The sequence below is a fragment of the Mytilus californianus genome, unplaced genomic scaffold (genome assembly GCF_021869535.1).
Source record: "Mytilus californianus isolate M0D057914Y unplaced genomic scaffold, xbMytCali1.0.p SCAF_4, whole genome shotgun sequence".
Classification (NCBI taxonomy): domain Eukaryota; kingdom Metazoa; phylum Mollusca; class Bivalvia; order Mytilida; family Mytilidae; genus Mytilus; species Mytilus californianus.
In genome coordinates, this window is record NW_026262690.1 from 63,002,164 (window position 1) to 63,029,369 (window position 27,206).

Below are 27,206 nucleotides of genomic sequence, written 5' to 3' on the forward strand. Positions count from 1 at the left end.
CTGGTTTGTCATGATAAAGCACATCAAATGAAATACAGGGTTAGTCCTCAGGGGTCACCCCCACCCCCTGCCATTTAAGAAAGTTCTAATATCTTCTAAGTGGTCAAGATCCCCACCCCTAAACCATATATATTATGGTTTGTCATGCTAAGATGGTTTGAATGATATACAGGGTTATTCCCTTGGGGTCATCCCGACCCTCTGCCATTTGAGAAAGTTCTAATATCTTGTAAATGGTCGAGATCCCCACCCCTAAACCATATATATTCTGGTTTGTCATGATAAACCACATCAAATGAAATACAGGGTTAGTCCCCAGGGGTCACCCCCACCCCCTGCTATTGAAGAAAGTTCTAATATCTTGTAAGTGGTCAAGATCCCCACCCCGAAACCATATATATTCTGGTTTGTCATGCTATGATGGTTTGAATGATATACAGGGTTAGTCCACAGGGGTCATCCCGACCCCCTGCCATTGAGAAAGTTCTAATATCTTGTAAATGGTCGAAATCCCCACCCCTAAACCATATATATTCTGGTTTGTCATGATAAACCACATCAAATGAAATTCAGGGTTAGTCCCCAGGGGTCACCCCCACCCCCTGCCATTTAAGAAAGTTCTAATATCTTCTAAGTGGTAAAGATCCCCACCCCTAAACCATATATATTCTGGTTTGTCATGTGATGATGGTTTGAATGATATACAGGGTTAGTCCCCAGGGGTCATCCCGACCCACTGCCGTTTGAGAAAGTTCTTATATCTTGTAAATGGTTGAGATCCCCACCCCTAAACCATATATATTCCTATTTGTCATGTCTCGAACATTTGAATGACGTATACGGTCAGTCCCCAGGGGTTCCCCCCACCCCCCTGTTCTAATATCTTGTAAATGGTTGAGATCCCCACCCCTTAACCATATATATTCCTGTTCGTCATGTAATGAACATTTGAATGACGTATAGGGCCAGTCCCCAGGGGTTCCTCCCCACCCCCAATGTTCTAGTATCTTGTAAATGGTTTTACTATAGAACCCTATGGGATTTTTTTTTTTAATTTTCAAATTATTATAAATTGAAAACCGTTTGCGATAGACACAATCTTTTTAATTGAAAATGTTCTAAATGATAAAGCCTATTAAATGAAATACAGGGTTAGTCCCCAGGGGTCACCCCCACCCCCTGCCATTTAAGAAAGTTCTAATACCTTGTAAGTGGTCAAGATCCCCACCCCTAAACCATATATATTTTGGTTTGTCATGCTAAGATGGTTTGAATGATATACAGGGTTAGTCCCCAGGGGTCAACCCGACCCCCTGTCATTTGAGAAAGTTCTAATATCTTGTAAATGGTCGAGATCCCCACCCCTAAACCATATATATTCTGGTTTGTCATGATAAAGCACATCAAATGTAATACAGGGTTAGTCCCCAGGGGTCACCCCCACCCCCTGCCATTTAAGAAAGTTCTAATATCTTTTAAGTGGTCAAGATCCCCACCCCTAAACCATATATATTCTGGTTTGTCATGCCAAGATGATTTGAATGATATACAAGGTTAGTCCCCAGGCATCACTAATGCATATAACTTTACTGGACCAAACCAATTTTCACTGGACGTTGCCCAATGTCAGGCGACCCTGGGAATTACGAATTATGGGAGCTTCGTTTGGGAGACTTCGTAACAGCATCCTGTTACAATCATTTCTTGTTTATGATGAAGTTGTAGTGTCATCAACTTAAATACATTCTGTGGTTTCTCTGAAGATATAATCGACTTAAAACTAAGTACGCGTACAAGTTCTTTATTAAAAGATTACTATGTTTGATCATGTTTAAGTAAGGTTTTGACCCAAAATTTACTGTTCATAATTGAAATGTGACGGTGTGATCAGTATAAGAAGTTCACCATGAAGTTGTGATCAAATCAAGGTAAAACTGAGTACATATATAAATCAGAAGATGTAATGTGAGTGCCAATGAGACAACTCTCCATCCAAGTCACAATGTATTAAAAGTTAACAATTATAGGTTAAAGTACGGTCTTCATCACGGAGCGTTAGCTCACACCAAACAGTAAACTATAAAGGGTCCCAAAATGACTATTGATAAACAATTTAAACGGGGAAACCAACAGTCTACTCTAATACAAAACGAGAAAAACATATAAACCACACCAACAAACGACAACCACCGAATAACAGGCTCCTGACTTGAAACAGTATGCTTATTAATATGTAAACTTTTTAAGAGTTGTGTAAATATGTTTCAGGTCAAGTTTTAATTTCATTCTGATTAATAGAAGAGAGATGGCAATAGGTCACAAGTATCTATTTTTGATCGATTTCATGATAAAATTTTACATATAAAAAAGAAGATGTGGTATGATTGCCAATGAGACAACTCTCCACAAGAGACCAAATGACACAGAAATTAACAACTATAGGTCACCGTACGGCCTTCAACCATGAGCAAGGCCTATACCGCATAGTCAGCTATAAAAGGCCCCGAAATGACAATGTAAAACAATTCAAACGAGAAAACTAACGGCCTAATTTATGTACAAAAAAATGAACGAATAACAAAGATGTAACACATAAACAAACGACAACCACTGAATTACAGGCTCCTGACTTGGGACAGGCATATACATACAAAATGTGGCGGGGTTAAACATGTTAGCGGGATCTCCCCCCCCCCCCCCCCAACCTGGGACAGTGGTGTAACAGTACAACATAAGAACGAACTATAAAAATCAGTTGAAAGAGGCTTAACTCATCAGATGGATAAAAATACAAATACTACAAATACAAGTGGGACGTGGCCGGGTACTTGTACATCCAACCAACAAAAAGACACTAAGTACAGATCTGAGAGTACTCGCAGTTACAGAATGTTGTCCGTATACACTGGGAACAGTATATCTAACAATATATATGTTCCTGGTATACATTATGAAACTGAAATGTTACAAACCAATTTAGGAATAGTCAATGAAAATGTATACCTCAGTGGAATATTTTGAAAACAAACGAAACAATTATGATTCATTTTTTTCCAAATATGAATAAGAAGATGTGGTATGAGTGCCAATGAGACAACTCTCCATCCAAGTCACAATGTATAAAAAGTTAACAATCATAGGTTAAAGTACGGCCTTCAACACGGAGCCTTGGCTCACACCTAACAGCAAAGATATAAAGGGTCCCAAAAAAACAATTCAAACAGGAAAACCAACGGTCTTATTTATATAAAAAACGAGAAACATCTATGAACAACACCAACAAACGACAACCACTGAACAACCTTCACCCTAACCTGATACAGTAGTGTAACATTACAACTTAAAAAGACACACAAATATCAATTGAAATGGCTTAACTTATAACATAGACGTTACAGGTATTAATAAAAAAAAGATGAATAAGAGTGGTCCTTTTTGGTGCATCATTTATTCAAATACTTATGGCGCGATTGATCGCGATCGGTGCGATTGTCAAGGAGACAACTACATATCCACCATAGCCCATACATAGAAACAATCAACAACAAAAATTTGACAGACGGGTATCGATGCAAGCCTTGAATTACGGACCCATGACTCGAAACAGACAAACATAAAATGTCATAGTTTAAACATGTTTATGAACGAGCAATCATCCACAAAACTGTGACAAAGCTGAAACAGCACAAAAAAAGAATAACTTGTAAACATAGTTGAAAGGGCTCCATAGCAAACTTAAGTTAGAGAACGGAAACAACAAAAATCAGCAATTTTTCCATATTTAAAAGGCATAACTCTAGAACAGTAAAAGTGACGCCACCCAAGTTCAAACATGATCTGTGTTTTGTGGTAATAAGCATTGTGTACAAGTTTCATAAAATTTGGTTGAGTTAAACTAAAGTTAGAGAAGGAAACCAATTTCGGGACGTACAGCGGGATAAGGGTAAAACTTAATGCCCCCTCCGCTAGGGTGGGAGCATAAAAATTATGATCATACAAAATCTGAAGGTCTTTCAGATCACCAGTTTTGGAGTGTTGCACACAGTCCTTAGCATGATACAATTTCCTTAATTATACCTATTTTTATACATCTAAGCTTTCAAGTATACCGGTATGCTCTAGTCACGAGAACTTTCAAAGTAGAAATGTTGTCTTTTAGTTAATATAACAGTTTAAAAGTTGTGTCTGTGCAGGTTAAATTAAAGATAAATATTTTTACCAAGTAGGATATCCATTAAAATTTTCAAAGTTTGAACCATGATGAGGGGGCAAGGTCATATAATCTTCATGGAAAAGGAGACTTGCAAATGATAATACATTGATACAACTACATACCAAATATCATTGACTTAACATTAGGGGTTAATCTTAACCTGCTCTAATCACAAACTTGAACAATGTAAACTATGCAAAGCATTTGTCAATAAACAATGGGGTGGAGCAAAATAATCTCCATGGAAATGAGATGTGCCAATGCCAACACATCTGCATACCAATTATCATTTACCAATCACTAATGGTTCCCATTATACTGACCTAATCACAAACTAATACAATGTTGACACTGCCAATGGGAACAGCATGTATAAGTCTTACTTTATAGGTTTAAGACAAAAATGGGTAATGCCTCTAGTAATGGACTTCTGGTAATGACAATTCTTTTGATAATTAATGACCATGAAATTGTTATATTTTATTAAAATTATGTACCGTACATTTATAATGAAAATTTGCACATGAGCTATATTTTTTATCAACTTATTATCAGGAAAATACTATCTGACATTCTCAAAAAAACAAACTTGCAACTTACTGTGCATCAACATGAGCAGAACTTGAGAGAACTACTACCTACACCCAGAATTTTGTTTTTAATGTATTTAAAGGCTGTCGAACCAATATAACATGATTTATTAAATAGTTATGACCGGTTTTGAACTAACTTTCAGATACTCAGTCCAAGTTTTTTTTCATTGAAGTTGTGCTGTTACATCACTCACATGTAAGGGAACCATGGAGATTTGCAAACATGTTTAACCCAGCACCATTCCAAATCTGTCTGTCCCAAGTCAGAAGCTTATAATTGAGTGGTGATCATTAGTCTTTTACTTTGTTCATAATTATTTGTTTTTTGGTTTGAATTGTTTCACATTTGTCATGTTGAGGCCTTTTAGGGCTAACTATATGGTATGTGTATTGATCATTGTTGAAGGTTGTACAGTGACCTATTGTTGCTTACATCTATATAATTTAGTCTCTGGTGATAGTTGGCTAATTGGTAATCATATCAAATCTTTTTTTTTTATAAATTTATTTCATTCTGAGCAACAAGTGTTACAGGCAAGTTTCAATTGTCACTTACAGCTACTTTTCTGTCAGCATACGAGAAAATACCTCAAAAGTGACAATCAATGTTATTTTTGATATAATATAAATGTCACTTGAATTTTTGTCAGTAAATGAATAAAATACAGCAACTAATAATGGCTGGCTGATTGATAAAACATGACAAGGTATAAAATATTTATTAACATATATAATCTATCAATTTGTTTGCAAAAATATTTCTCTATAATACAGTAATGACATGAATATGGTATGAAGTGTAAAAGAGACAAGGGTTGACTTACAAAAAAAAAAAAAACAAGCCATCAGAATTCAGTTGTCATCTGTATATACCCCTTGAAATTCATTTTCCCAATAAAAATTATTAAAAGTTGATCATTTCTCAGTAAAATTCAATACAAAAACAATTTACAACCAATTAAAATAAATTCATAACTTGCAGTTAAAATGTAATCATTAGTACATACCAGTATATCTAGAAAAAAATATTGAATCAATTTTGAACAGAGTAGTGTCCCATCCCTCCCCCTAAGGATATTTAAAAAAAAAACACAAGTTTGAATATTGACATACACAATGTACATGTATTATGTAATTCTAAGATGAAAATCAAATTAAGTATCATTCATATATTAAATTTAAATCTAAACTTGTTTATCAGAAAGTACAGATATTAAATCACGTTTGGAATTGGTTCTATTTTACTGACCTATTATTAAGAATGTTTTCTTTTATTTAACCATAAATAAAGAGCAGTTAAAAATGTTCAGCACATTGATAAGTTCTGTAGCATAAAATATATCTAAACAGAGCAATGATGGAGATTCAATACAAAAATGACATTGCATTGAAGCAGACTATTGTTGCACATCATGATAAGTCATTGGGAAGGTTGGTACACTCGTCAGAGATGATTAATAAAAAAGAAAACAACAAGGATATGTACCCCTCTCACTTTCACTTTTCCATGTTCAGTGAACTGTGAAATTGGGTAAAACCATTAATTTGCATACTAGTATATAGTTTAAAAAGTTCACATCATAATGAACATTTGTGTGCTAAGTTTCAATTTGACCACAACATTGTTAACTACCTTAAATCGAAACTTCAACCTGATACAGTAGACCAAATGAGCAATGTACCGACCTGAATCAGAATGCCCCCTACTATCCTAGGTGGGACATTGTACCATGTAGCAATACCACTATCACAATGATTTGTCATGGTACATGTATGTGTCTGTCTGTACTGTTTATAGTGCTTCTTGTAAAAAAGACTTGCTTATAAAGTCTCATTTGTAGTTTGGCAGGAAGTGTAACAGGTAATCCCTATATCATGCAAAATTAGACTGGCAAAATAAAAGAGAAATTTGTATTCCTTTCATTTGTTTTGTTATGGCAATAAACAGAGTGTCTGTTTCAGTTAATATTATCATAGGGGTAGTTCATACAATTTTATAGTTGAATATTTCTTACAGATTGCTTTCCAATTTCACCAGTGTTTCTTCAATAATAAAATACAAGTTGTTTATGCATATTTCTAAGGCAAATAAACAATTTGACCTTTGTACCATACAGTTTATTACATTTATATGTTAGCCTCAAACTCATTCTGTTCAATGGGATGTACTACATTGGAGTAATTTTCTTTGGTAAAAAGGCAACTTTTTAGAGAGGAAATATCTGTCCCCCATCCCCCAAAAAAGAGACATAGCTACCTACTTCTGCAAACTAAAACTGACTAGTATCAACAAAATGTACAAGGCAGAAAAACATATTTACAAAATCAGATCATTTAAGTATGCTATAAATATAATAATATAGAGTAATAGAATTCATAATATAGTATTTACAATTAACAAAACATGTTTTAAATTATTCCTTTATATATATATATACAAAAGTATTGCTGTAGATGTACATCACATCAACGATTCTATCACACATTACTCCCTTCAACAAGCTGCCAACAACTGCCATCAATTACTTCAAAAAGAATATTGCTACAAAGGTTTTACTTTTTGGTTTAAAAAGAAAACTACACAGCAAAGAAGCTACTTAATCATATCAATACAAATGCCATTTCACATTATTTTGAAAATCTGGGGATACCAAACTAATCTTTTTTATTTTTACATTTTCCCCACTTGAATTAAAACAAAAAATATGATTTGCTAGATTTTCAAATTGATACTATTTCTTCAACTGAATCGACAATGAATTTTAAAACATATATTAAAACAAAAAAAGTGCTAAATTAAATCTTTATTTGTTGATATTAAAGATGAGATCTTGGCATAGTTGTAAAGGGAGCTAATTCTGTTCAGGAATGATTAAATGTCAGTCAAAACAGAACAAATATTCTGACCTTTAAAAAAGAAATATCACTATGTCTTGTTTAGCACAACTGGCAAAGTTTGGACCAAGACAAAGAAAAATATTTTTAATCATTTTTCTTCTCTGAAAAATTGGAGACGGAAAAATAGTCTTTCAGTTAACATTATATTTGCCTTGGAGTTATGCAATATCTGGTCATATTTTAACCCTGTTCATGTATAAAGCTTCATTATCCGAATCTATTAATATGACAACTCACTTAAATATAAGTATAGGCATGATAAATATACACATATGAGACAAAATGGGCTTGTCAAAATTTAAGAAAAAAGTCTTTGGACTTCCTGGCATTAGAGTGATCTACCTCTAGTTTTTTAGGATTACTATTGGGTCAGAGACAATTAACCCTGGCTGCAGATCAATACCCTCTGGTTACATCTTAAAAACTACATCTATAACTATACTTTGAGATCATAAACATCTTTGTCTGTGTTAACAAGAAACACTATTATAATTTTTTCTATGACATACATAGATCTTTGATTCTTAACAAATGCCTTCTGTACAAAAATAAATAAAAGTACTTATCATACAAATGTCAATGAACAATAAATAATTGCATATATCAAAAGAATAAAATATTCTTGATTTGGCTCAAACATGATAAAATGCATGAAAACATGGCTTCAATAAATAAATAATGATCCATTTATAAACATATCCAATGAATACTAATGAAATGTACAACTTCACAACAAAATATTCGTGTAAAATTACAAGTTTGTTTAAAAAAAACAAGTAAAAACACCCTGATTTAAAAATTCAACTTAAAACTCAAGTAAAATACAGACACAGTAATTATTCACCATACTGAGAAGTATATCATTGTAAGTAATATGGATGGATAATCTGTTCAGTATAGTAATCATACATTTGGTGTTACACAAAATATTAGACTTTAGCATTTCAGTCAATACAGTATTTCACAGATAACAATTCTTAGGATCCAAATGTATTTAATACGTGGTTTTTGTATTTTTCACAGAGTATACAAAAATTGTGGTTGTTAGTTTTCAAATTAGAAGAGTCAAAAAGTTACAAGAAAAAAAAAATCTCAACAAATATTTTATTATATACTATTTTCATATTCACTAGTATACCGAATGTAATTGCTTCTTTCAAATGCAGTAAATCTCCTTAAATTCCAGTCTTTTAAAAAAAAATGTTACACTGACCTGCAAAAAAAGACATTTTTTACAAACTACATTAATATGTCTTAACCATTTTGTTTTTCATTTTTCACTAGCAACAGGCTGTGGTTTAATGGTTTTGGCACCAATTGAAATTCTTAACTTTGTCAAAACTTTTAATTTACAAATTTAGATCTGCATAAGAACTGTTTAACTTGAGTCATTTTATGAATGCCTGCAACAGACTGAAAATCAACAATTGTCAATACAAAGAAAAATGTAATCTGTTCCAAAACTAACGATTTTCAACATTTAAATGTATACATAGTATATGCAATTAATCCTTAGATAACACAAGAAAAATCATTATTTAAATGATTGCCTATATGTTTCCATTTCAAATCATTAAGTATATCATATTGAAGTTAAGTACAAATGTTAAACATGTATTTTTGCAGTTATTATACATGTAGCATGAATTTATTAAAAAAATTCTGTTTCCTTTGTGCTTTTTAATGCAAAAACAATAAGTGAAATCCCAGAACTTGATTTACATACAATGGTTAAACAAGTATTATGCCCATACAATGTATTCATCTGAGGGCTGTCATCAAAACATGCTGTTAACAAGGCCAAAGCAAATGTATTTATAAATATTAGCAATGTACAGGCAAGCATAAGATTTGACTACTTGAATTAACAAGCTGAATGCACTTTTCTTTTTGAATAAAACATGTGACCATTTCAGCAGTTTTGAACATATTGCACAGTATCAAGTAGAATAAATCAATTGTTATTTGATTACCTTTATTTCAGCTTTACAAAATCAGTTTCAATTTTTCAGAATAACCAGTGAAATAAGACAATGTATCTTAATAATTTTGCATCACCCTTGGAATATAGAATTTTTTTCCATTATCTTCATAGGGCTTTCTTTGTAGGTTCTACACATGACCTCAAAAATGTCTTTAAAATTCATTTGTTCATAAAGCATATGTTGGTTTTTACAAGTTAAATTTAAATGAGCTTTTATCAAATCTCATTACTCTTATGGTCATTTAAATTTAAGCACTTTCTAAATAGATATTATCTATCTTCCATTTCAAAGACACAAAATGTAATGTACTTTACCATATCACACAAATGTGTACCATCTACATGTACGCACCTGAAGTATACAATAGCTCAGTTTGAACAAAAAACTGTATGTGCCATGTAAAATGCACAATTAAGCTTTAAATACAGTGTATAACAACTTTTGTGATAATACTTCTAGATTAAAACTTCAATCCCAACTTCAAATGTAAAGTTGGATTGTAAATGTAACAGCAAGGCATGAGCACTGACTAAGGCTTTGATAAGCAACTACCTCGTCCATTTATAATCACATGTACAAAAATATGAAAAGTAGATTATTTTACACTTCTCAGCAAGAACAATTTAATGCATCTTACATGTACTTGCACATGTATAAAACTAACAGTAGTACATAAAAAAATACAAACTGGTTTGGAATGTTTTATAAACTGGTTTGAATTTTAGGCACAATTAAGATGTGTCTTTATATGGCAGTACTCTGATGCCTTCTTATAATGTTTCAAAAACAACAAAATATAAAATCTCAACAGTCTATACATAACATGTCATAATGATTTTAAATTAATATGAGAATTGCACAATATGGCATGGATGTGATTCACAACCACTACCGGCACCACTGTGAACAATGACACACTACAGATATGGTCTACAAATGTTTTTGTGTCATGTCCCTACAAGAATTTGCATTATATTTTCAATTTCTTCTGGAAGAACTTCACCCTTACATGTAGAACTGTTTACTGAGGCATTGAACAAAGATGCATAACTTTCTGTGATGACATTTGAGTGAACAGGGAACGAATGTATAACTTCTTCAGCACTAAGAGGTGTCAATTTCATGCTTGAGGCAAGAGTTGAGAAAATGTCAAAATCTGTCTGTGAGAAATCTAAATCTGCTAACATGTCTTCCACTTTTATTGGTGATGCTGAATGAAACTGATGAGATTGGAAAAAGTCACTTTTATCACACCTTGTTCTATCATCATGAGGTTTCAATGCATTCGGTCCAGTACAAGAAACATTGGATAGTTCTACAAAAGTTTCTATTGGTGGTAGTGGACTTGTGGTTGCCTTCGATGTATTTAGCACATTTGTGTCATTTTGCAATATATGATCATGAGTTGCATGTAAATCTGGTAAAATGTCCATTGAAATGTCAGAATTGTCATCTAGTGAAAAAGAAGCACTGTCAGGTAAACTGGACTGCACTCCATCTTTTTGAAGTTCAACTTCAATGTGTTTCAGTGTATTGAGAATGAGAACAGATCTTAAAAGCGAAGGTTCAACTCTTTTCACAGGACTTGATTGCAGTTTGAACATTGAAATATCTAGTATTGACTGTCGCTGAAAAATTCCAGTTTCTGCAGGTTCATCAAATTTTCTTTTCAGTCCCATGTTGAATTTGTTGATTTAATTTCTAAGTCTGAAATAACAATGATTGTACTTAAAAAAAACTTCATATTATACATTTTAAAAACCTTTTTGTTCATGACACAGTGAAAAAAGATAATAGAAAAATATGACATGGACATTCTTTTCCTGCTCAATAGAACATTTATTGGGGAATTTCTCTCTTCTACACTGTTTATCATGTGATTACCTCAATACCACTTTGTACCTTTCAAATGAAAGAGACTATCTTTTTTAATCAAACTATTGTTTTATGGCAGTGTCTGCGCGTACCCGCATCTGGGTACGAATAGTCAAATTGCCATTCATAGGCTACGCGTACCCGCATCCGGTTTTATAATAATATGGCATCGGGTCGGGAATTAAATGTGAAATATATACGGAATTTGTCGCAATTAGTGAATAAATTGATTAAAACTTCTCAGAAGTTTTATAATAATAAATATTTATATATAGGTAAGTGAACAGTTTTTCTCAGTTAATAAATATTCTTAAAATGGAAGAGAGTGATATACATGTGGGGAAGACATTTCAAAGTTTTCATGAATTGGAACAATTTGTTCAAAACTATCAGTCGAGTAATTTTATACAATTGTATAAAAGAAACAACATTTGAAATGTGCAGGGTTGAAATATGTGCCAAAACAATCCTGTTGGATATGTAAAATTTGTTCCAAATCTTAATTAGTTACATGAATCTTTTAAAATTGGTTTAATTTGACATTATTACTTGCATCTTTAATTTTTATATAGACACCAAAGCTTTAATTTTAGTCGTTTAAGATATTTTAAAATTTCAGTTTCTGTTTTACATTTTACTAAAAGATTATTTTTTAATCTCATATGTGTATTTTTCAAATTCAGTAAAATTTAATTATTTAAATTTGCATTTACATTTTATAATAGTTTTAATTTTTATCATGTTTTTCTTTTACAGGGACTGTACAGTTTCATTTTCCATCAGTGTGCATTTAATTTGCAATGTTTATTATGTATTATTATCTAAATCTAATAAATACAATTTGAAAATATTATTTTTCATACCCTTCACTCGTTCTACACGAAATCCCCATATTGTCGATAATTTCCGTATATATTTCACGTTTCATTCCTGATCCGATGCCATATTATTATAAAACCGGATGTGGGTACGCGCAGCCTACGAATGGCAATTTGACTATTCGTACCCGCATGCGGGTACGCGCAGACACTGCCTTGTTTTATCCACTGAAAATTTGGACAACATTGAAAGTATAAATATTCATCCATCAATACAATGTACAAAAAAGTACATTTAAAGAAGTTAATGCATATTTCCAGATTGCTATGGTAAACATTGCCAAACTTTCAAAACAGAAAATAGAAAGTATTACTATTAATTCCAATTCATGAAATTATGTTTAAACAATTTGTTTAAAGACTGAAAATGTAAATTATCTTGTGTGATTTCTTCAGACTTTGAAGTTGTACCAATATTTTGATTGTTAAATATAATTTTACCAAAATAAGTTCGGAGCTCTGCATACTGCTTTCTGAGTAAATGGGATTTTCCTACAGGTACAATAACGTTCAATTTCCAGAAATTTTATTCTATTTATAGAACCACTTCCTGTTGCCAAGTACACAAATACATACAATGCTGAGTAATGTGATTCAAAAGGAAAGTGTATAGTCAACTCATGAAACTTTTGTTCGTATACATTTTTCCTCCTTGTGTAAAAAGCCCCTAAAACGGGCAATACTAACACAATACATAACCAAATAATTTATTAGGACCATAAAATCTCCATCTTGGAAAAGCTGAGCCTCGATTTCATCTTACACTGATGAATTATACGATGTTCTTGTTTCATGTTTAAAATGAAAACACGAAAAGGTTCATAACTTTCTTACTTATTATTTTCCTTCGTATTATTTTTTCACATAGTTTTACAACGTATAACACGAGAAATTTTGTAGTTTGCTTTCTTCGAAGAGATCAACGACCTCTCAGAAAGTACGTACCACCATAAATGCCAAAAGAGATTAATTACTTACCAAAAGGATAAATCTACGTCTTGATGAAGAGGAGATATGAATGTTTTTCTTCTTCAGAATATATCTTTAACCTGACTTTGTAGAACATAATTGAGATCCCTCGCAAAAGCCAAGGACCTTCCTTCCTTCAATCTCCGTTCTTCCTCCCCGCTGTACCTACGTTACCTGTATGCCGATATTTCATTGGTCGAAATTTCAACTAATCATGTATGCGCATCTAATTAAAAGTCAAATGTCATACGAAAAAGCGCACCGCTGATCATAGTAGATTATTGAGACGCTTGGAAAAAAGTGGGTAATTTGAAAAAGACACGCCAGACAAACACGCCGAAATTTTTACGGATAATGACCCCTTTTAAAAAAAAAAAAAAATTGTTTTGATTTATTTTTTATAGTAAATAGTTTGTTAATAATTAATTTGTTTTCACTTATTCAATGTGTTCATGCTTCAACGCGATTTTAGACACAGTCGCTTGTTCTTTCCAGAGACACTATATATGTCTTTGTTCTTTCTAAATATTGTTTTGTGTTTATTTTCTTCTTAGTAAATATTCTGTAATATTTGATTTATTTGTCAATAATTAAATGTGTTGTGCTTCAAACCGATTTTAGACACCGGCGCCAGTGAGATGGACCCCCCCTTTTTTCTAAATATTTTTTTTGGTGATTTAACTGGGACTATTAATATTATACTAATAATATAATAGTCCCAGGTTTAAATCTTTTTAGTGAATATTCTGTAATATTTAAATTATTTTCACAATAACAATTAATTTTGACTTTCTATATTATTATAGAGAGTTAAAATTTACACACTACTGTTTTTGTAATACCGTATGGAAAAGAGGAAATATACACCAAATAAGTTAAAATATTACAGAATATGTATTAAAAAGGACATAAAACACAAAAAATAAAATTTCGCAAAGAGTTTATATAGTTCTGTATTGCCAACATTTTGATGAGATTCCCCTGAAATCTGTCAATCCTCAGTTTGAGAATCACAACATTCACTTGATATTTTATGTCGATAACGTAATTTCTTCTTTTTTCTGAGCAGTGGCGTAGCTTCCATTGAGACAATAAAGCTAATCGATATTTGACCAATAAAAAATTGAGAATACAAGAATGAATGTACAATATGTCAAACATTTTACCTAACTAACCTCAAGTTACACTCGTTTTTCTCATTATTAACTTGAGATTAATTGGTTCAAGTTTGTATAATAAAAATACCTATATATGAAGATACAAATATCTTGACATTGTTTTAGGTATAGACAAATTATATTCTTGATTCAAACAAGAGGTTAGAACTGTACGTGAACCTGGAATGATACTTGATTTTTTTTATGAGCAACATATTTGTTACGTTATTAATTGGTGGACGTGGTTTTCAACAGACACTGGACAATCTTATGGGATCCACCTGTTGTCCTCTTCCATCATATACCTATATCCAAATGAGGCAACTCCATAGTTCATTCAGCTATAATATATCTAAGCATCTTGGTAAATCTCCCTATGCGTATAAAGATAGAGACATAGTTTATATTTTATTTCTAGTGAGGCAAACGATTTGAGGCTTTGGAGTCAAAGCCAACTGAATTGATTGGTTTAAATTTAATTGTATGCAGGCAAATCCTGATAAATTCCAAGTCATTGCAGTTGGAAATAAAACATTGGAAAAGAAGCCTATTTTTAATATACAGTCAGCTAAAATATCATGCGATGAGATTGTCAATTTTTAGGTAAAGATATTATCAACTTAATTTTAATCACCACATTAAAAAGATTTGTCGTAAAGCATCTCAACAACTGAATGTTTTAAAGTGATTGGTTGCTATCTTACTAAATTAAATAAATTGACCATTTTTCACACATTTATTTTCTCTAATTTTAATTTTTGTCCTTTGGCATGGCATTTTTGCAACAAAAATAATACCAAAATTAGAAAAAAATCAGGAAAGGGCTTTAAGATTTATATATGAAGACTATGTTAGTTCGTACGATGAATTACTTGTTCGAGCAAATGTTCCATCAATGAAAATTAGACGTATGCGTAACATGCCTATTGAATATTTTAAAATTTTATATAAATTGTCACCACCATGTTTACATGATTTAGTTGTTTTGAAAGATTGTAAATATAATTTTAGATATTCTAATATTGTAGATATACCTAGGGTTCGAACATCAACCTATGGTAAGAACCCCTTTAAATATACAGCTGCTGTTTTATGGAATGATCTACCTGATGATTTTCGAAAAATTGCTAATTTCAGTTATTTTAAAAATATTCTAAAGTCATGGTCCAGGAATGGAAATGACTGTAAGTGCACAGTTTGTGCAGATTATAAATTAATATATTAGGTTAAATTTTTACCATTAAGATCATATCCTATATTTTAAAATATTTTATGCTATGCATTTTTTTCCAGCTTTCTAATCATGCTTAGTTTACGTTTTATATGCTTTTAGCTTTAATAGCTAGTATGCTTTTAGCTTTAATACCTAGTATGCTTTTAGCTTTAATACCTAGTATGCTTTTAGCTTTAAAACCTATATAGCTTATCATGCTTATAATCTGCTTATTACCACCATGCTTAATTATAGTGCTTTATTTTGTATTATGTATTGTATTGTTATGTCTTGTATGTCGGTTAAAAGCTCATTAGAGCTTATGTTATGTCCTTGTTTGTATACTATGCCGACTCTAAATAAAGCTTATTTATTTATTATTAATTGAGCCTCAGCGCGGTTCAAAGACTGATAAGCGGAAAGGATGGTTAATAATTGTATACCGCCATCGCAAAAGAATTTTCAACATTCACAATTGCAAAATTTTAAATTTTATACTTGTTGGTTGGATTTTTTATAAAGTCATATGCCTAACAACTTCTGTGGTAGTAAAAAAAAAATCAGGATTCTGAGAATTGATTTGTGTACAAATAGACAAAGAGTGAAGATACTAGAACATATTAATATGATCAGATGAGTTTTGATGTCGGAAAGATTCAAAATGTCAATTGCTAAATTTCCCGCCAAATGACTCTTAGACATATCATAGGCGGATCCAGGGGGGGGGGGGGGGGGGGGGGGGGGGGGGGGCCCGCCCCCCCTTTTGCGGGAAAAATTTGGTTGATTATATAGGGAATCACTGAAGCATGACTGGAGCCCCCCCCCCCCCCCCCAGATTGAAACCGGACATAGCAAAGCTTTCCTTATAAGGTCACCACCTAGTGTTCTAAATCTAGATGCCTACTCGAAAACAAACAGTTCTCCATGGGACTTTCTGATTTCTAATTTGCTGAACTTGGGGAACGACAGAACAAATTAATACCAAAATATTTGACATGTTCGTGTATATAAAGGAATGTTTTTAACTTTGGCTCTGACCATACATTCAAAGGACCACCAGCGGAAGCCAAAGTTTACATTGAAACTCTGTAGTAATTACATTTTGCTCTTCTCATTAAGAACAAATGAAAGGAAAGGAAACCATGCTGCTCCTTAATGCTGTTAACTTGTCCCGTTAAAAAAGCATTATGGCTTCAATGGGTAAAAAGGGGAGTCCAATTTGTCCGATTTTTAAAGATGTGTTGGTGTGAAGGGCTAGGCTTTGAACATCCTCAACACGTGTTGTAATTTTAATGTCGATTGGAATTTAAAATGGGGGACCAGCGGAAGCCAAAGTGTTACATTGAAAGTTTGTGGGAAACTACATTTTGCTTTTCTTTTCAAGAACAGATGAAGTCCATTGGTCCATTTTTCAAAGACCTTCTGGGAACAAAGTGAAAAGAAATTGACAGGGATGTTCCTGTGAAAGTCTGCAACTAGTTTTGTTACTTTTAAGATTCGTAAAGGCCACCAGAAGATGATCTAAGTTTACATTGAAGCGCTATGGGAAATTGAGTTTTGATTTCTCCATAATATCAGATAAAAGGAAATGAAAGGACTAACTATCTGTTGTTACTTTGAATAGACTTAGACTTAATTCTATAATTGCTTTTTGATCAAAATATATCCAATAATATTGAGTGATCCAGACGAGTTGCATTTACAAGGTATTATTTCTTTTATAGCATTTTACGTATTAAAGGGCCATAATTCCCGGAAAGGTCAATTCAATTGGTCACAATAATATGATACATACACAGCATGAGCAATTAATAGATTACAAACAAGAGGCTCCAAAGAGCCTGAATCGCTCATCTGGTATAAAATATGCCATTTTTGTATCATTTTTTTTCTTTATTAATTACAATCAGTTATGTTTGCTTATTTGTAGATCCTGTTTTGTGGCATTTTTGTAGGTCCTGTACTGATTATCCAATTTTACTGTTTACAGTTGATACCCATCTACTTAAGTTTTTGAAATAAAAAAATCATTTATTGGCAATAAATCCTTAACTAGTGTGATAATCTGGCCATGTTGTTTTCTTGCAGATCTTATTAGCTTTTTTTTTTACTTTTTTAGCTCACCTTTATAGGAAAGGTGAGCTTTTGCCATCACTTGGCGTCCTTTGTTGTCCATCCGGTGTAAACTATTTCAAACATCTTCATCTCTGAAACTACTGAACCAATTCCAACCAAACTTAAGCTGAATGATCATTAGGGTATCTACGAATAAAATTTGTGTCCTATTTTCTGTTTCCCCAAAAACATGGCCGCCATAGCTAAAAATAGAACATAGGGGTAAAATGCAGTTTTGGCTTATATCTTAATAAAATGCTTCACTGAGCGCAGCCTGATACGACCGCAGTGGTCGAACCCTGAACAGTTGGGGCAAGTTTGGACACAATATTCAAGCTTGATACTATCTGAATTTGGATTGTGATCAAATTTTTGACATAATATAGGTTTCTGACACAAAATAAATGTGGTCAAAGATCTTACAAATCTAATGCGCAATACTGTGCAATTGAAGATTTCTTCTTGAAACTTTTCAAAAATTTGAAATTTTGAAAATTTTGAAAAAAAATATGAACCCTTTTAAAAAAAAATTGGAAACCCCCCCTCCCCCCAAATTTTTTGAATCCCCCTTTTAGCATTAACCAAACTCAATTGCAGTCTTTCCTTTGTAGTATGGAACCTTGTAGTACAATTTTAGAGAGATCCATACACTTGATCACAAGTTACTGTCTGGAAACTAGAAAAATGCTTTTTTAAAATTAAAAAGCCTCCATCAGCAACATTAAATAGTTATATCTAAAAATAAAATTCCTTCATATACATAATCATGGCTATAATTAAATTACCTTTATTTAACATTTTTAAAATAGTAACTTCTAAAAATAAATTGACAGCTAATCACCTAAAGACAATACATTTCTTTATAAATAATTTACAAGCAGTGTAAGGGAGGTAATTTGACAATATGTGTTTGAATTACCTCCCTTACACTGTTTTAAAATTATGTTTTGTACTTAAGTAATTGTCAATTAACCTGGAAACCCTTGTTTTCCCCCTTTTTTGCCCCTAATTCCTAAACAGTTTGAGCCATAACCCCCGAAAGCAAATTCTTACCATCCCTTTGTGATATAGAACTTGTGGAATAATTTCAGAGAGATCCATACACCATTTCACAAGTTATTGTCTGGAAACTAGAAATATGCTTATTTGGGCCCCATTTTGGCCCCTAATTCCTGAATTGTTAGGACCATAACCCCCAAAATCAATCCCAACCTTCCTTTTGTGGTCATAAACCTTATGGTAAAATAATAGAAATCCATACACTTAAACAAAAGTTATTGTCCGGAAACCAATGTATCTTCGGACGACGACGACGTGATACCAACATACGACCGCAAAATTTTTGCGGTCGTATAAAAACTAAAGCATTTAGAGTTAATCTGACATTGGGTAAAAATGTTTATTAGGACAAGTTCTATCAGCCCTGAAATTTTCAGATGAATCTAACAAACCATTGTTGGGTTGCTGCCACTAAATTGGTAATTTTAAAGAAATTATGCAGTTTTTGGTTATTATCTTGAATATTATTATAGATAAACTGTAAACAGCAATAAACTGCTTCGCCGAGCGCAGCTGGATACGACCACAGAGGTCCAACCCTGAACAGTTGGGGCAAAAATGGACACAATATTCAAGCTTGATACAGGTCTGAATTTGGATTGTAATTAAATATTTGACACATTATAGGTTTCTGACACAGAATAAATGTAGTCAAAAAACTTGAAATTGGTTGTATGATTTGAATTTATATTCAACTGAAGATTTCTTACTGTTGTGCAATACAGTGTGCTGTTGTGCAATACTTAGTAAATCTGTTTTCAGACTATATACAAAGTATTAGCAAAATATATTGTGACCCCCAATTTTTTTCTTTGGAAAATTGACAATTTCTTGTCTTAAATCTTGAGGGAAAAAAAATCCCTCCCCCTAAAAATTTTTGTTTACCCCCATCCAAAAAATTTTTTTGAAGAGAAATTTCTTTTTGAGGAAAAAAAATTGCCCCCCCCCCCTCTTTCCAAAAAAAATAATTTGAAGAAATTTTCTTTTTGTAAAATGTGGTACAAATTAAGAGACATCCATACACTTAAACACAAGTTATTGTCTGAAAACTAGAAAAATGCTTGTTTTAGACCCTTTTTGGCCCTTAATTCATGAACGGTTTGGGTAATTACCCTCAAAATGAATCCCAACCTTCTACTTGTGGTATTTCTACTTCTACTTCTTCTATTTTGCAGCCACCATCAATAAACTGATTATTTTGCCACTTTTGGATGTGCATGTAAATGTTTTAGATAAAAATATGTGAACATTTTTGTGCTATACATTCTATATACAGTGAGGTTAAAAAAACATTCTGGACGGTGGTCTAAATCGTCTCATGTAGGTGAGTCTTGAAACTTTCAAGACTACCTGCACTGGTGGTGGTGAGTGTAGTCTCTAAATGCTTTAGTTTTTGAGATATAAGCCAAAAACTGCCTTTTACCCCTATGTTCTATTTTTAGCCATCACAGCCATGTTTTTTGACGAAAACAGAAAATAAAACACAAACTTTATTCTAAATACCCCAAGGATCATTCAGCTCAAGTTTGGTTGGAATTGGTTCAGTAGTTTCAGAGGAGAAGATTTTTTAAAGTTAGAAAACATGATAAACAAATTGTGTAAAATTGTCCTTAAAGGGCAATAACTCCTTAAGGGGTCAATTGACAATTTATGTCATATAAAACTTATTTGTAGATCCTACTTTGCTGAACATTTTTGCTGTTTATGTAACAGTGGTTTGATTCCGCCAGTGTACTTTATCCGGAGGAAGAAAATCACCAGTGATTTTTATCCACCAACAAAAATTCACTAGGTTTTTCTATCCGGGTCCAGTGTAAAACATCCACCAGTCATTATATGGTTTTAAAAAGAGTTTTTTTGAAGGGAAAATATATATAAAATGTGGCTTAGTAGTTTTTAGTGTACTTGAAACTTGCATAGTTGATTTATGTAAAAAGTGGAGAGTTTTCATCCAAGGAATGTTCACACTTGTGTTTTTGTACCGGAATGATTGCACTAGTTATTTTATACCGGGATTAATTACACTAGTGCTTTAGATCCATACATTGATGGAGTGATTAATACTCAGTTTGAACACACGATAACACAATAATGCTTATTAACAAATAAGATTTAACACGGTAATTTTTCTATGCAAATTTATAAAATCATATGCTTTTAAATTGTCACTAATTGTAATATTCATATTTATTGGATTGCCGAAGTTTTTCTGTGTATTTGCTTTTCGGTCGACTAAGATATAAAATCATATCTTCTATGTCGATATCAAAGGATGCTTCTATAATTGAAACTTTAAGTAAGAACAAATCTGCTCTTTAAATTTGTTTTATATCAAGTTCAATGTCCTGATCATTGATAAAGTATTTTGAGTTATAAAAATATCCTCCTCATCATCATCAATATTATTTACTGGATTGACTCTGGTTAATTAAACTGGTTCCTTGAAAATCATTCTATTTTAACCCATTTATTTATGTAAACAATAAACCGGTCTAATATAAACAAAACAACGATATCAAGATCAACGCTTTCACACTATTTACATCCAATATTCTCTAGGGAAAAACAGTTCCCCGGAATAAATACACGGCGGAATGAAAGTATGCTTACATTTAGTTTATCTTTATCTATAATAATATTCAAGATAATAACCAAAAACTGCAAAATTTCCTTAAAATTACCAATTTAGTGGCAGCAACCCAACAATGGGTTGTTAGACTCATCTGAAAATTTCAGGGCTGATAGAACTTGACCTAATGAACATATTTACCCATGTCAGATTTGCTCAAAATGCTATAGTTTTTGAGATATAAGCCCAAAACTGCATTTTACTCCTATGTTCTATTTTTAGCCATAGTGGCCATGTTTTTGACGAAACAGAAAATAAAACACAAACTTTATTCTAGATATCCTAAGGATCATTCAACTTAAGTTTTGTTGGAATTGGTTGAGTAGTTTCAACGGAGAAGATGTTTAAAATAGTTTACACCGGACGGACGACGACGGACGCCAAGTGATGGTAAAACCTCACATTTCCTTTGGAAAGGTGAGCTAACAAGTGGAAAATATCAATGAATTTAAAAAAATTTATAATCAAATTAAACTATGTGAAATAAAATGCTTCGCTGGGCGCAGCTTGATACGACCTCAGAGGTCGAACCCTGAACAGTTGGGGCAAGTATGGACACAACATTCAAGCTTGATACAGCTCTGAATTTGGATTGTGATTAAATATTTGACACAGCATAGGTGTCTGACACAGAAAGAATGTGGTCTAAGAACTTCAATTTTTTTAATTTACCTATTATGGTCCAATGTCCAAAATCAAAATACATGGTTAGATTCAGCATATCAAAGAACCCCATATATTCAATTTTTGTTGAAATCAAACAAAGTTTAATTTTGGACCCCAACTTGGACAAACTTGAAAACTGGTCCCATAATCAAAAATCTAAACACATGTTTAGATTCAGCATATCAAAGTACCCCAAGAATTCAATTTTTGTTAAAATCAAACTAAGTTTAATTTTGGACCCTTTGGACCTTAATGTAGACCAATTTAAAAAACAGGACCCAAAATTAAAAATCTAAAAACACGTTTAGATTTGGCATATCAAAGAACCCCAATAATTCAATTTTTGATGAAATCAAACAAAGTTTAATTTTGGACCCTTTTGACCACAATATGAACCAATTTGATAGCGGGCCTACAAAATAAAAAATCTAAATACATGGTAAGATTCAGCATATCAAAGAACCCCATATATTCAATTTTTGTTGAAATCAAACAAAGTTTAATTTTGGACCCCAATTTGGACCAACTTGAAAACTGGGCCAAAAATCAAAAATCTAAATACATGTTTAGATTCAGCATATCAAAGAACCCCATATATTCAATTTTTGTTGAAATCAAACAAAGTTTAATTATGGACCCCAACTTGGACCAACTTGAAAACTGGTCCCATAATCAAAAATCTAAACACATGTTTAGATTCAGCATATCAAAGAACCCCAAAAATTCAATTTTTGTTAAAATCAAACTAAGTTTAATTTTGGACCCTTTGGACCTTAATGTAGACCAATTTAAAAAACGGGACCCAAAATTAAAAATCTAAATACACGGTTAGATTTGGCATATCAAAGAACCCCAATAATTAAATTTTTGATGAAATCAAACAAAGTTTAATTTTGGACCCTTTTGACCTCAATATGAACCAATTTGATAGCGGGCCCACAAATAAAAAATCTAAATACATGGTAAGATTCAGCATATCAAAGAACCCCATATATTCAATTTTTGTTGAAATCAAACAAAGTTTAATTTTGGACCCCAATTTGGACCAACTTGAAAACTGGGCCAAAAATCTAAAATCTAAATACATGTTTAGATTCAGCATATCAAAGAACCCCATATATTCAATTTTTGTTGAAATCAAACAAAGTTTAATTTTGGACCCCAACTTGGACCAACTTGAAAACTGGGCCCATAATCAAAATTCTAAACACATGTTTAGATTCAGCATATCAAAGAACCCCAAGAATTCAATTTTTGTTAAAATCAAACTAAGTTTAATTTTGGACCCTTTGGACCTTAATGTAGACCAATTTAAAACGGGACCCAAAATTAAAAATCTAAATACACGGTTAGATTTGGCATATCAAAGAACCCCAATAATTCAATTTTTGATGAAATCAAACAAAGTTTAATTTTGGACCCTTTTGACCTCAATATGAACCAATTTGATAGTGGGTCCACAAATAAAAAATCTAAATACATGGTTAGATTCAGCATATCAAAGAACCCCATATATTCAATTTTTGTTGAAATCAAACAAAGTTTAATTATGGACCCCAACTTGGACCAACTTGAAAACTGGTCCCATAATCAAAAATCTAAACACATGTTTAGATTCAGCATATCAAAGAACCCCAAAAATTCAATTTTTGTTAAAATCAAACTAAGTTTAATTTTGGACCCTTTGGACCTTAATGTAGACCAATTTAAAAAACGGGACCCAAAATTAAAAATCTAAATACACGGTTAGATTTGGCATATCAAAGAACCCCAATAATTAAATTTTTGATGAAATCAAACAAAGTTTAATTTTGGACCCTTTTGACCTCAATATGAACCAATTTGATAGCGGGCCCACAAATAAAAAATCTAAATACATGGTAAGATTCAGCATATCAAAGAACCCCATATATTCAATTTTTGTTGAAATCAAACAAAGTTTAATTTTGGACCCCAATTTGGACCAACTTGAAAACTGGGCCAAAAATCAAAAATCTAAATACATGTTTAGATTCAGCATATCAAAGAACCCCATATATTCAATTTTTGTTGAAATCAAACAAAGTTTAATTATGGACCCCAACTTGGACCAACTTGAAAACTGGTCCCATAATCAAAAATCTAAACACATGTTTAGATTCAGCATATCAAAGAACCCCAAAAATTCAATTTTTGTTAAAATCAAACTAAGTTTAATTTTGGACCCTTTGGACCTTAATGTAGACCAATTTAAAAAACGGGACCCAAAATTAAAAATCTAAATACACGGTTAGATTTGGCATATCAAAGAACCCCAATAATTAAATTTTTGATGAAATCAAACAAAGTTTAATTTTGGACCCTTTTGACCTCAATATGAACCAATTTGATAGCGGGCCCACAAATAAAAAATCTAAATACATGGTAAGATTCAGCATATCAAAGAACCCCATATATTCAATTTTTGTTGAAATCAAACAAAGTTTAATTTTGGACCCCAATTTGGACCAACTTGAAAACTGGGCCAAAAATCTAAAATCTAAATACATGTTTAGATTCAGCATATCAAAGAACCCCATATATTCAATTTTTGTTGAAATCAAACAAAGTTTAATTTTGGACCCCAACTTGGACCAACTTGAAAACTGGGCCCATAATCAAAATTCTAAACACATGTTTAGATTCAGCATATCAAAGAACCCCAAGAATTCAATTTTTGTTAAAATCAAACTAAGTTTAATTTTGGACCCTTTGGACCTTAATGTAGACCAATTTAAAACGGGACCCAAAATTAAAAATCTAAATACACGGTTAGATTTGGCATATCAAAGAACCCCAATAATTCAATTTTTGATGAAATCAAACAAAGTTTAATTTTGGACCCTTTTGACCTCAATATGAACCAATTTGATAGCGGGTCCACAAATAAAAAATCTAAATACATGGTTAGATTCAGCATATCAAAGAACCCCAAGAATTCAATTTTTGATGAAATCAAACAAAGTTTAATTTTGGACCCTTTTGACCTCAATGTGGACAAAGTTGATAACGGGGCCCAAAAATCAAAAATCTAAATACATGTACATGGTAAGATTCAGCATATCAAAGAACCCCATATATTCAATTTTTGTTGAAATCAAACAAAGTTTAATTTTGGACCCCAATTTGGACCAACTTGAAAACTGGGCCCATAATCAAGAATCTAAATACAAGGTTAGATTCGGCATATCAAAGAACCCCAATAATTCAATTTTTGTTAAAATCAAACTAAGTTTAATTTTGGACCCTTTTGACCTTAATGTAGACCAATTTAAAAACGGGGCCCAAAATCCAAAAACTTAATACACGGTTAGATTCAGCATATTAAAGAACCCCAAGAATTCAAGAATAAAACCCCATTGAAATTGATCAAGAAATAAGCAATTTATACGAAGTATCTTCTTTTGCACAATACTGTGCAATTGAATATTTCTTGCTATTGTGCAATACTGTACAATTGACAATTTCTTGCTATTGCGCAATATTGTGCTATTGGATATTTCTTGCTAATGCGCAATACTGTGCAATTGAAGATTTCTTGCTATTGCGCAATACTGTGCAATTGAAGATTTCTTGCAATTGTGCAATACTGTGCAATTGAAAATTTCTTGCTATTGCACAATACTTATTATATAATAATTTACACATCCTGTTTGGTGTGTAACTCCTACCATATCATTATTATTTGCTTTTAAATATTAATCAGAAATAACCAACTTAAAATGGAAAATTTTAAAAGAAAAAAAAAAGGGAAAAAAAAAAAAAAAAGAAAAAAAAAAAATCCCCCCCCCAAATTTTTTGAACCCCCTTATGATTCATCACCCCCAAACTCAATCCCAGCCTTCCCTTTGTGGTATGGTACCTTGCAGTACAATTTCAGAGAGATCCATACACTTGAACACAAGTTATTGTCATGAAACTAGAAAAATGCTTGTTTTTTGCCCCTTTTTTGGCCCCTAATTCCTAAAATTTTGAGGCAATTACCCCCAAAATCAATTACAGCCTTCCCTTTGTGATATGGAACCTTGTGGTACAATGTCAGAGAGATCCATACACTTACACACAAGTTATTGTCTGGAATTACAAAAATGCTTATTTTTGGCCCCTTTTTGGCCCCTAATTCCTTAACTGTTGGTACCATAACCCCCAAAATCAATCCCAACCTTCCTTTCGTGGTATTGAACCTTATGGTAAAATTTCATGGAGATCCATTCACTTAAACTAAAGTTAGAGTGCGAAAACCAATGTGTCTTCGGACGACGCCGGACGACGACGACGCCGTCATACCAATATACGACCAAAAAATTTTCAATTTTTGCGGTCGTATAAAAATTGTGTACTTACAATAAGTAGTTTTTGAGTAATAAAATTTTCAATTCTTAAAAGCAATCCAGTCAGTGTCATCAGCCAAAATGTTGAGAAAATGGGTGAAGTGTACAAAGAAATGAATTTACCAAGATATGTACATCCCATATTTATTTTTTCTTTTCAAAATTCTTATAGATATGTATTTTATCAATCATTCATAACAAAGAAGTTGATGTAATATGCTTTTTGTGCTAAAACAAGAGGCTCTCAAGAGCCTGAATCGCTCACCTGTAATTTTTTGCTTAAATCTTTCATCAATGATTATTTTTGCTTTTCAATATAAATTAATGAATGGCTCAAAACTTCCACTGAAATGTTCTTTGTATCTGTCATATTTTCTTCAAAATCAAAGAAATGCATTTTATCCCTATGTTTCATTTTAGCCATAGTGGCTATGTTTCTTGGCGTACAAGAAAATAAAATACAAAATTTATACTAGATACTCTGAAACTCATTCAGCCCAAGTTTGGCTGAAATTGATTCAGCAGTTTCAAAGGAGAAGATTTTTTAAAGTAAGCAAACTAAATGAACAAATTGTGAAAAATTGATTTTAAAGGGCAATAACTCCTT

At 32.2% G+C, this 27,206-nt stretch overlaps 1 protein-coding gene across 1 annotated transcript; it reads right to left on the bottom strand.

The window, feature by feature from the left end:
• Window positions 1-5,509: 5,509 nt before the first annotated feature.
• Window positions 5,510-13,607, bottom strand: LOC127698619 (uncharacterized). The gene is made up of 2 exons (XM_052202175.1): window positions 13,421-13,607; window positions 5,510-11,396 (listed from the first exon to the last, which is right to left on the bottom strand). The coding sequence occupies exon 2, from the start codon at window positions 11,366-11,368 to the stop codon at window positions 10,637-10,639; it is 732 nt and encodes a 243-aa protein (XP_052058135.1). The 5' UTR covers window positions 11,369-11,396; window positions 13,421-13,607; the 3' UTR covers window positions 5,510-10,636.
• Window positions 13,608-27,206: the final 13,599 nt, after the last annotated feature.

Bases quoted from the DNA above. Each gene is read 5' to 3' on its own strand.
- LOC127698619 (XM_052202175.1), bottom strand. From the start codon at position 11,368: ATGGGACTGAAAAGAAAATTTGATGAACCTGCAGAAACTGGAATTTTT.